The sequence below is a fragment of the Coenobita brevimanus genome, chromosome 103, assembly GCF_032717465.1.
Source record: "Coenobita brevimanus isolate Jiangsu-jjx chromosome 103, ASM3271746v2, whole genome shotgun sequence".
In the NCBI taxonomy this organism is placed as follows: domain Eukaryota; kingdom Metazoa; phylum Arthropoda; class Malacostraca; order Decapoda; family Coenobitidae; genus Coenobita; species Coenobita brevimanus.
In genome coordinates, this window is record NC_137056.1 from 9087852 (window position 1) to 9100772 (window position 12921).

Genomic DNA, 12921 nt, shown 5'->3' on the forward strand with positions numbered 1-12921 from the left:
ACCAAAAAAACATGCAAATAAAAAATTAAAAGGAAAAAAAAACTCTTGGAGAGACTAACCAACAAATGAGGAAGTGAAGGTGCGTTGTGGTGTAGATGTGGATGTGATAGAAAGCATTAGGAGAAACACTCTGAGGTGGTTTGGCCATGTGGAGAGGATGGAGAGTGAGAGACTGATGAGGAGAGTGTATGTGCGTGAGGTGGAGGGGGGGGAGAGGGAGGGGGAGGCCAAGGATGAGATGGAGAGATGGAGTGGTGAGGTATATGAGAGAGGGGGTGTGAGCTGGGAGCAGTGCAGTGCTGTGGCAGGGAACAGGGCGACATGGAGGCAATTTGTTTGTGGCCACCCCTTACGAGATTAATGCGACTGGCAATAGATAGATAGACAGACTGGTATATGTACAGTACCCCTCCACATTTTGGCTGTGTTTTCCAGTCATTCTGCCATATTGAGTCAACAAAACACTTATAGGAATATCTATATTAATGCCCAATACCAAGAAAACAATGCACAAACAACAAAAATCCACAAAAAAACTCATGATGGCTGTAAAATCAGTTATCTTTGAGTGATAGCTGCTCCGGGAGCACACACACAATAAAATTCCACACCCAAATATGCCACCAGAAATTGGTTATATTGGAATAAATGGTATACCATCATCTTTGTTTGGTGTTTATACTATAAGATAAGCTAATAAAAATACCGAAAACTGATGAGTGAAATAACAAAACTACAGTGGGAATAAATGGTGCTCGAGAGTAAAACTTACCTTCATATAACATCCTAGTGCAAAATTCTGCCTGTGCCTTGTAAGAGTTAAGCACATGTCTATATGCAGAATTTCAAGAGCTTTCTTGTGGATTTTGCAGAATTTTGAAACAACCAACAGTATTCAAATAAATCACCAAAAACTTAAAGAAGTCACTGGTCAGTGTTATCAGTGCGAAGGAGGGGAGGAAGTGAGGGGTTGAGCCAGGAGGCCCTGCTTGCAAGACAGGGAGCATGGGAGGGTATGGAGGAGGGATGGGAGAGGGAGAAGCGAGGCTGTGGGCGGGATTTTCACCCTTCTGTCATGAGGCGGACAGCCTTTCACCTGACTTGTGGCTGGTGATCTGTCTTAAACGCGCGTTGGCCATCGGGAAGCACAACTCAAGGTGACCGGGAGACTTTGGACATTCAGTGTTGAGGCATATGGGCACTTTCACTTGGCTTGTGGCTTGCAGTCTCTGTTAGACACGCAGTGGCAGTTGGGAAAGGCTAATCCCAGCGACTGCGTGACTTTGGACATTAGGTGAGGATGCATATGGACATTTTGACACCACTTGTGGGTTACGGTCGGTATTACTCGGGTGCTGTTAAGACCTTTTCAATTCATATTCCTCCAGTTTGTTTTCTGTATTTTTCAATTAGGGTGGTAAAGTACCTTTTCTTGCTGAAAAATTTCCCCCTTGTTATTATCATCACTTTTCTTAACCCCACAATAGTCCCCAGCATTGAACAAAACTTTACCATGCCAGTGTCAGTGATGCTGAGTTACCACAAGCTCTAAGAAAACTGCGAACAATTATTGGAAGGGAACAAAGGTCACTGGTATGTTTACATGACCCTATGCTACCATCTCAAGCAGTCAGGCGGTCATTTAATCTCGGAACCGTAATTTTATTAATTCTTCCGCGAATCACTGCAAATCACACGATGAGGTAATTTTATGAATTCTTTTGTAAATCACAGCGAATCACGGGATGAGCTGATTTTATGAATTCTTTTGCAAATCACAGCGAATCACAGGATGGGTTCAGGAAACTAAAACTCATTGCAAGGTGCACCAGACAATTCTCTTCACATCTATAAGAAAAACAAATTGATCTTTGAACTTTGGAAAAAATGGTCCCTGGGCAGGCCAGGGAAGCACGCAAATTTCTGAACCCACAACCACCGAGGAGTTAATAAATCAGTCTAACAGTACCTGTGTTCTGTGTCAGCTGGATAAATCATTACTGTATTTTCGACTATCCAGGCACCCTTTCACACCATACGGCCCAGATAATCGGGCTATCACTGTACATTATTGTGATTCTGAAATTACTGTACATGTAATTATTTCCACTAGGCCGTATGGGATTAAGTGCACTGCATGGTGTACAATACCCTCCATTGATGCCAACTCTAGGTGAGTACACAGTACCCTATGTACTGTATTACTCTATTGTACCAATACTATATTGTATTTTGTTTAATTTTCATCTTTTATTCATGGGAAAGTTTTTTAGGAGGGAAGGTTGAGAAAAGCAAGACAAATAAATCCACTGGAAAAAAAAGGCATTCCCTTCACTGGCTGAAAGTGTTATCCGTACGGTTTCCTACCTAATGAACCAACTCTAACTACCAACGAGCTTGTAACAACTTACAGTACCTTGGCAAGTCCATTCTGTTAAAAACATGGAAAAATTAAGTAAAGAAATAAATCTTGAGCATTTATTGGTGAACTGATGATTTGGAAAGTTGTGTTGTACAGTAGAATTATCATGACTCCCTTGCTCACAGTTAAGTAAACAACCACGGCCCACCAATTTATTCATTAACTGACTGGTGCCACTCCCCCCCTCACTCACCACTCAGCTGTTTTGCAGATAGTACTGTAAATACATACGAACTGCATGGAAAAATAAACTAAAGAAATAAATCTTGAGCATTTATTGGTGAACTGGATATTAGGAAAGAAGTGTTGTACGGTAGTACTATCACGACACCCTTGTTCACAGTTATGTACTGGGCCACGGCCTGCCAATTTATTCCTTGCCTGACCACAATACGCCACTCCTTACTTGCCACTCAACTGGTTTGCATATTTTTTTTTTCATTCATTGCCAGACGCCATGTATCCCAAATGGGGTTGCCAAGGGCTTAGAGTTAATTGTTTTACAGGGAGGGGCACTAATCCTCCACCAACCCCACTTGACACGTAGGGATGCCAACAGCATCTGGTGTTCCCAGGCGGTCACCCATCCAAGTACTAACCAGACCCAACGTTGCTTAACTTCGCTGATCGGACGGGAAGCGGTGTACTCAACGTGGTATGCCCGGTTTGCATATAATACAGTTAATATGTACGAACTGCAAGCATGGTAATTTTATCCAACAAAGCAAACCTTCATTTCTATCAGCTAGATTTTATCTGTCAGTGCAAATGCATTCTAAGATGATGTATAAATTCATCTTAAAAGTCATATGAGGAATAAATTGGTGGGCCACAGTCATATAGAACTGAGCCAGGGAGTCGTGATAATTCTACTGCACAATTCTTCTTTCCTTATCATCAGTTCACCAATAAATGTTCAGCATTAATTTCTTTAATTTACCTTTCCATGTTTTATGAATAAAATATCATCATCATCATCATCTAATCCTGTGTTGCCCCATGAGGAGCATAGGAGCCTGGGGCTAGGCAAGTTGGTCCTGACATTAGATGAGAATGGCCAGCCTCACTCATCCCTGAGTGGCATTACATGAGCAATAAACCCCAATCACCCCTTGGATTTAAACCTGCCCAGGCACAATCCAATTAAAGTGTCTTAATTACCCACTAAACTACCAGGTGCCATAATCTAGTTATATGGTTACCACCCAGCATAGTAACTGATTTCCTGGTGTACAGGAAACCACTTGGCTTGTCACTCAGCACAGAGTCACCTGTAGACAGAAAGAAGAGGAAAGTCTAGAGAAAAGAAAGACAAAATAGGAAGGAGAGAAAGAAGGAAGGAAAAAGAGGAAAGGGCAGCTGCCTGTGAGCAGCACTACATCAAGTGAGTGGATGGTGTGTGCCCCCACCTACCACCAATAAAATAACAATTAACGTTTAGCAAAATGAACTTACCATGTGCACTGTGCACGCCTGGAAGACACTGCAACCATGTGTTATGTCTATGGGGTGTGTTTAAGAGGAGGTTATGTTTCAAGTGGCACTGTTTGTATGGCCCTGGATACAAGTGGTATTGTGTATACCGCAATGATATACAGGTAGTCTATGTATAAGAGTATATTTGGTATTAGATGTCTGGGAAAAATAAGGAACTGCGAAGATAAATTCCCCAAGCTTCCAAGTTAACTGGGATTGTACTGTACAGTATTACTGTACTGTATCAATACTGTATTGTATTTTATGCTTAACTCTCATCTTTTACTCATGGGAAAGTTTTTAGAATAGAGGGTCAAGATGGGGAGTAACACAATGTCCTGTTTGATGCTGAATGTTCAGCCACTGGGGGGAGGGGTATTATTCAATATCTGGCATTTTGCTTTTACCAGCGAAGGGCATGGCTGTGTTACAACAAATAACTGATGGTTTACTGTAATTAAAAATCTCATCTCATCATTTAATTTAGTATTGCCCCATGAGGAGTGTAGAAGCCGGGGATAGGCATGTTGGTCCTGACATTCAAGATGAGTGTGACAAGCCTCAGTCATCCCTGAGAGGCATTATGTAAGCAATAAACCCCAACAACCCCTTGGATATAAACCTGCACTGGCTTAATCCGACTGGAACGCCTTAATTACCCAGTAAACCACCAGGTGCCATAATTTGGTTATATGGTTACCATCCAACGTAATAAATGGCTTCCTGGTGTACAGGAAACCATTTGGCTTGTCACTCACTGAAGCGTCACCCGTAGACAAAAGGAAGAGGAAATTAAAAATTACATTTACATAACATGTGAGTGGTTGGGCAAGAATGATATAATCATTGCAGAAAGGTGACCATACAAAAATCGGTTTCAAAGGGATCTGCACATGGACGGAATCTTAGAAATGAGGGAGACTTATACAAATAGGTGAATAACAGGTCTTACTATATCCGATCTACATGCTCCTCCACCATTTATAAAACCATCCTTTGCACACTTCATCAAATATAATAATGGCAAATAATGATCCCTGAACCAACAAATTACCGAGGACCAACTACAATTAGGTGTGCATGTGTAACTTAAATGTGTGAATGAATAATGTAAAAGAACTGATGCAGTGAAGTTGTTCATACAATGAAGATGCAGTGAAGATGTTCAAGGAATGAAGATACAGTGAAGGTATTCAAGGAATGAAGATGTGATGTGATGACATTACACAAAGTGATAATGTGAGGGAGTAGAGTAAAATGTAACACAGAAACATGTATTAGATTAGGTATGAACATTCATGGGCAGAGTAAAGAGGGGTTGGTTTAATGATGAATGAGTGAGAGACATGAATGACGAAGATTGTTTCAACTGAAGGAGCATGTACACTAAGCTTAAGCTTAAGAAGGAAAAAGTGGCTCCAATTTTTTCACATACATCTTGCAATGATACAGGCATGGAAGAGGGAAGGTTCAGAACAAACTGTATATAGTGCTAGAACATGTACCACAAAGCTGTGTAGCAACTGGGATGGGTATCTGAGTGCTAGTTTGTATATGTCCTGTCACTGACTTCATTTGGCTGTTTGATATGACAGAGAAGCTTATAAACCCTTAACTACATGAGGTCTCTCCCTAAATGAAATACAACTTTTTGATGGTTGTCTGAAATTTAATGAAGATATACTAATGGGATTACCTAAAACAAAGAAGAATATCAAAAAATTCACATATGCTTCAGTGTCAGGAAATGGCTATGCAGTACTGTAAACTGGTTCAAATGCTATCATTCCTTTCATTAGCATGAGGAATACTTAGATTTTTTACTAACATTTTTTTTTTTTTCTTTTAATCAGTGGGAAACCTCTCCCAGTAAAAGGGTTTATAATATATTCTGTTATAACTTTGTAAAGATCTGACAGTTTTGTAACTGTAAAACACTGTTGTGAGACTCACTAGTCCTTGGTTTTGCCCGTCTGAATCCACTGTTTGAGCAGATACTCATAGTAGGAGTCCCCACGAGCACCAAGGGTAATGGTGGAATGAGAGCGCCACTGGCCTGTCTGTGCATTAATAAAGATGGGCACCAGACCATCGGTCTTAGGTAGCTTGTGTATATGCTCACTCACAAAGCTCGCCTTTTCCTGTAATACATATTGTGCTTATTACAATTACAGGGGGCTTTCATGGAAACCTTAAATGATAAAATAATTCACAAACAACACAGCTCTACACAGAAGATAACATGTGACATTTATCATCATCATCATCATCATCATCATCCTCACCTCCTTTCCCATCCTAGGGCAGGGTGAGGAGTAGCAATGTCCAGACAGCCCAAGTTTGCCTAATTCAATAGGCCATGCTTCCATTCACACATCATTCTAGTCCCCAGAATCCTGGCTCTATCTGACACCCAAAAAAATTTCACCACATTCTGCAGCTTCAGATAAATGCATATGATAGACTCAATCCGAACAAAGTTACGTTAAAAAGGGGTGCCAAATCCCTGATCATGCGCTTCTCCTCACAACATTTATCCAGCCGGCTCGAGATCTCGTCAGTCCCCTTGCCTCATGGACTTCCATACTTATCTTCCTCACACACTGATTCACCATATCCCTCCACCTTCTCCTTGGCCTACCTCGCCTCCTCCCTCCATCAAATTCGCTCAGATATACCTTTTTAACCACTCTATTGTTATCCATTCTCTCCACATGACCATACCATCTCAGTGCACTCTCTTCAATTCTGGTATCCACAGACTTACACCGCATCTTTCACAAATCACATTACTGTACTTCGTATCCTGTCCACTCTCTGTACTCCACATATTTCCTCAGCAGTCTCATCTCCACTGTTCTCACTCTTGACTTTTCATTTTCATGCCACACCATACTCTCATCCATTTGCTAAAGCTGGCACTAACACCCCATGTAAACCTCATGCAGCTGCAACACTCAAGCCTTTGTTTCTTATCAAGGCTTTTGTAGCAGCACCTACTTTCCTTCTTTGTGTCACTCTACTTCCCATTTCTTTTGCACATATTCCTCTCTTTTCTATCACTGTACCCAGGTATCTGAACTCTCTCATCTATTCCATTCTCTCTCCATTAACTGTAACATCACACTGGGAGTCATCTTCTCTCTCGATTACCATCACTTTACTTTTCATTACATTTATTCTCAAGGCACGACACTCACAGACATCAGCAAAACTCTGCACTAGTCTAACAAGCTCTTGTCCAGTATTTGCAAGTATCACTGCATCATTAGCATACAACAAATTTGAGATATTCCATCCATCACCATTCATTACCAATGCCATCCCCCTCTCTATTACTTGTGTTTTTACTTCTCTCATCACCCCATCCATATATATATATATATATATATATATATATATATATATATATATATACTGAACAACCATGTGGACATCACACAATCTTGTTTCACGTCCACACTGATCGTGACCCATTCACTTGGACACCCATTTACTCTTACACATGCTTTACTACCATCATAAAAACTCTTGACGGCACCTAGCAGCCTACCATCTACACCGTACATGCACAAAACCTTCCACAATCCTTTGTCTACTTTGTCATATGTTTTTTCCAGATCCATGAATGCCATAAATACCTTATAGTCCTTCTCACAAGCCTTCTCCACTATCTGTCTTACTGCAAATACTTGATCCACACATCCTCTGCCACTCCTAAAGCCACCCTGTTCATCATTCGCTAGAACTTCTGATATCTTTCTTACTTTCTCTATAATAATTCTTCCATATACCTTCCCTACACCACTCAATAAACTTAGGCCATGATAATTCTTGCACTCACTTCACTCACCTTTATTTTTGTACAGGGGTACAATCACAGCCCTTTTCTACTCTGCTGGCACAGTTTCACTCATCCATGCCTTTTTATCTCCAACAAGCACTTCATTCCACTCTCTCCACTACACCATCATCTCTGCATACACCTCATCAACCCCAACTGTTTTTCCATTTTTCAGCCACTTTACAGCGCTCTTCACCTGTGTGAGTGTCACGTTTCCTGGCACTGCATTCCTTCTCAGCACACCCCCAAAACCTATCATGTTTACAGTGGCTCTGCTTTCTCTATTCCCATTCATCAGGCATTCAAAATATTCCTTCCATCTGGTCCTTACTTCATCCCCATGGGTTAATAATCTACCACCTACATCCTTCACACCTTCACATTTCTTTCCGCTTTCACTTCTACATTTCTGCACCTCTTTCCAGAATAACTTCTTATTTTCAAAGTAGTCTGCATTCATTTTTCTTCCTAGATCATCATTTACCTTCTTCTCTTTCCTCTTCACTAGTGTCTTTAGGTGGTTCTTGCTCTCAAAATATTCAGTTCTTATTTCAACTAAACCATGGTCCTGTAACCACTCTAGTCACTTTTCCCTCTTTTCCTCCACTGCTCTCTTAATCTCTTCATCCCACCATGCCATACCATTCTTCTTTGTTGTTACTCTTGCCACACCACACACAGCTCTAGCATTTCTAACTAAGCAATCACTATATGCATTCCACAGGCTGTTCAGATCCATTTCATTCCAATTCACTGATTCTAACTCCTCCCCTACTTTGGTCTTGTATTCATCTGCCATTTCTTTGATCCCCACCTTCTCAACTTTCAGTCCTTCTCCTGACTGCTCCTCCATCTCCCGGTCTACCTCACTCCTCTCAGCTTCATCCTGCATACCACAATCACATGATCTGACAGACCTTCACGTCATCCTCTCACAGTCCTCGTATCAGCAACCATTCCCAGCATCGACCTCTCTATGAGCACGTAATCAATCAGGCTTCTTTCAACACAATCCCCATTCCCTTTATACCATGTATATTTATGTGCATCTTTGTGTTTGAAATCATTATCATCATCATCATCATCATCATCATCATCATTCGGACCTCCTTTCCTACCCTAGGGAAGGTTGAGGGGTGGCAATGTCCAGACAGCCTAAAATTGCCCAGTCCAATGGGCCACACTTCCATTTACTCATCATTCAAGCCCCTTGAATCCTGGCTCTATCTGATACACCGAAAACGTTCACCACATTCTGCTGCTTCACACAAACATATCCGATAGAGTCAGTCTGGACGCTGTCACACTAAAAAGCGGTGCCAAATCCCTGATCGTACGCTTCTCCTCACAATATTCATCTAGCCAGCTTGATCTCTTGTCAGTTCCCTAGCCTCACTGACTTCCAAACCTCTCTTCCTCACACACTCACCCACCATATCCCTCCACCTTCTCCTCGGCCTACCTCGCCTCCTCCCTCCTTCAAATTGGCTCAGATGTACCTTTTTCACCACTCTATTGTTATCCACTCTCTCCACATGACCATACCATCTCAGTACACTCTCTTCAATTTTGATGTCCACAGATTTCCTCACTCCACATCTTTCACGAATCACATTAGAGTCGACCCTCGATTCTACGGACCCCAAATCAACGGATTTCGGAAGCAATGGACAATATCTGCTGCAAAGAATCGCTCCAGACAATGGTCATTAGTCTGTTTTTTGAAAGTTTGTCGTTTCTAACTACATACAGTATTTCTCTTTACAGGTACAAAAATAAATGATACTGTAGTTGAATATAAAAAATTACTTTAACACAGTACTGTACCTTACCCATGTGACCCATGTCCCATACCACCTGCCACTGCCTGCATCAGTGTTGTGTGTATCGTTGTTGTGATGAGAAACGTTTATTTGGTTATTTCCTTGCTCCTTATTTCCTATCAGAACCCTAAGCATCAGGTTCCAAACTAACTTCACTTAAGCCTAAGCACCCTGAAAGTGCTATGAACACAAGAAAAGCATTTATTCCAAAGGAAAATGTAAAACTGTTGGACATAGTGGTGTGTGGTGTGGGAGCTTAGGTATGCAAACGATCAGACATGAAATGACTCGGGTGTGTTCACGATGTGGATAGTTTCTTTGTTGGGGAAAAAAAAAAGTTAATGATGAAGGAGCAGTGAAATTCATGTTTTCACCTTGGGTGAAACATGTGAAGAAAAAAAAAAAGAGAGAGAGAAAAGAAAAGAAAAGCTTTGTGCCTGACCTTTGCTATGAACTGACTATTTGGTGGAGAAAATTCGGCTCTTAAGGTAGGTGAAGACACTATGTGTTGACGTAAACAGGTAAGATTATTGTGTGAAATTAGTTCTTGTGAATTACTGTATACTGTACTGTCATACAAATTATGCTGCTTGGCTGACTTATTATTCACAATTACTGAATTTGTGTGTACCTGAGAAGTGAGAAGTATGCAATCACTCCATGCTGACAACTTTGGCATACTGTTTTTTTTTCTTTATTGTTGATGACTAATGACTTAAAAATAGATTCACACTTTTTTTTCTTTTTTAAATAGGTGCACCGAAAGCGACTCTTGGTGAAATATGCATGATTCTGGGAGGCCATTATTCACATGTTGATTAGGTCAGATGTTTTTGCTTGAATGGTAATGAGGACTTTCAAGAGGCTTCATGGAAATCCTTGGTGGTTAAAATTTTTATGGGGAGTATTAGGGGGCAAAACTTGTCGGTTAGGTTAGGTTAGAATGCACTGATGTGTCAAGTCGGTGAGATCGTAATGTAAACACACGTCTTGGATGTCTTACAACAGACATTTGTAATAACCTATCTTTAAATATGTTTTTAACAAAAAATATGGGGCTCTTAGAACCTAACTCTCAATTTTACATGTAAATATATGTCACGTTTTAGCGCAAAACTGATTTTTCACAAGGTTCTAAATAACCTATCTCGTGTTGTATGAAGACTACACCGTGAAGCAAGTTTTAATATAACGGGTCCATAGAAAACACGGTATTGTGAGGTAAACTACTCTGTGATAGCGTTGCTGCACCTCATCTTTGATCCCATTGTATCTCTTTTGCTATTTTTTGAGTTTTAGGCTATTTTTCCCTTCATTTTCACGGAACAGACTTTTTCAAGCAACAGACACTCATTCCCCCCTATTAGTCCGTTGATTCGAGGGTCAACTGAATTTCGCATCCTATCCACTCTCTGTACTCCACATACATTCCTCAGCTGTCTCATCTCCACTGCTCTCACTCCTGACTTTTCATTTTCATGGCACACCATAGTCTCACATCCATACGTTGAAGTTGGCACAAATACTCCTTCATGTAAGCTTTGTGCAGTTGCAACACTCAAGCCTCTGTTACTTATCAAGGCCTTCATTGCACCAGCTACTTGTCTTCCTTGTGTCATTCTACTTTCCACTTCTTTTGCAAATTTTCCTCTCCTTTTCATCACTGTGCCCAGGTATTTGAACTCTCTCATCTATTCCCGTCTCTCTCCATTCACTGTAACATCGCATTGGGAATCACCATCTCTCTCGGTAACCATCACTTTACTCTTTTCTACATTTATTCTCAAGGCACGACTTTCACAGACATCAGCAAAACTCTACACTAGTCTACCAAGTTCTTGTCCGGTATTTGCAAGTAGTATTGCATCATCAGCATACAACAAATCTGAGATATTCCATCCACCACCATTCATTACCAATGCCATCTCCCTCTCCATTACCCATGCTTTTACTTCTCTAATCACCCCATCCATATATATACTGAACAAGCACGGGGACATCACAACCTTGTCGTACGCCCAGACCGATCGTGATCCATTCACTTAGATGCCCATTAACCTTTACACATGCTTCACTACCATCACAAAAACTCTTTACAGCACCTAGCAGCCTACCATCTACACCGTACTTGCACAACACCTTCCTCAATCCTTCTCTGTCTACTTTATTTTATGCTTTTTCCAGATCCACGAATGCCATAAACACCTTATAGTCCTTCTCACAAGCCTTCTCCACTATCTGCCTTACTGGATATATTTGATTCACACATCCTTTGCCACTCCTTAAGCCACCCTGTTCATCACTCACTAGGACTTCTCATATCTTTCTTACTTTCTCTATAATATTTCTTCCATATACCTTCCATACCACAATGAATAAACTTATGCCATGATATTTCTTACACTCACTTCACTCACCTATATTTTTGTACAGGGGTACAATCACAGCCCTGTTCCACTCTGCTGGCACTGTTTCACTTATCCATGCCTTCTTAAATATCTCCAACAAGCACTTCATTGCATTCTCACTGCTACACTTAATCATCTCTGCATACACCTCATCAACCCCACCTGCTTTCCCATTTTTCAGCCGCTTCACAACGCTCTTCACGTGTTTGATTGTCACGCTTCCTAGCACCGCATTCCTTCTCTGCACACACCCCAAACCAACCATTTTAACAGATGCTCTGCTCTCTCTATTCCCATTCACTGGGCTTTCAAAATATTCTTTCTGGTCCTTACTTCATCCCCATGGGTTAATAATCTACCACCTACATCCTTCACACCTTCACATTTCTTTCCACTGTCACTTCTACATTTCCGCACTTCTTTCCAGAATAACTTCCTGTTTTCAAAGTAGTTTGCATTCATTTTTCTTCTTAGATCATCATTTACCTCCTCCTTTCTCCTCTTCACTAGTCTCTTTACATGCTTCTTGCCCTCAACATATTCAGTTCTTAATTCTACTGAACCCCTGTCCTATAACCATCTAGCCACTTCTTCCTCTTTCCCTCCACCGCTCTCTTAACCCCTTCATCCCACCATGCCGTACCTTTTGTCTTTGTTGTTACTCTTGCCATACCACACACCACTTTAGCATTCCCAACTAAGCAATCCATATATGCATTTCACAGGCTGTCTAGATCCATTTCATTCCAATTCACTGATGCTAACTCCTCTCCTACTTCGGTCTTGTATTCATCTGCTATTTCTTTCATCCTCGGCTTCTCAACTTTCAGTCTTTCTCCCTGACTGCTCCTCTCTCTCCTGGTCTACCTCGCTCTTCTCAGCCTGATCTTGCATACCACAATCATATGATCTGTCAGACCCCCATATCGTCCTCTAACGGCCTTCGTA

General features: G+C 41.1%; 1 protein-coding gene and 1 non-coding gene across 2 annotated transcripts in view; both read right to left on the minus strand.

Annotated features, from left to right (window-relative positions):
• The window catches only part of alpha-Man-Ib (alpha-Mannosidase class I b), a 132016-nt gene that overhangs the window by 9321 nt on the left and 109774 nt on the right, over nt 1-12921 (minus strand). Inside the window, exon 8 of the mRNA XM_080284962.1 lies at nt 5852-6039. Within this exon, the coding sequence (XP_080141088.1) occupies nt 5852-6039 (188 nt within the window). The remainder of the gene's footprint in view (nt 1-5851; nt 6040-12921) is intronic.
• Nucleotides 2973-3092, minus strand: LOC145415859 (5S ribosomal RNA). The gene has a single exon (XR_013900163.1). It is a non-coding gene; the product is annotated as a 5S ribosomal RNA (ribosomal RNA).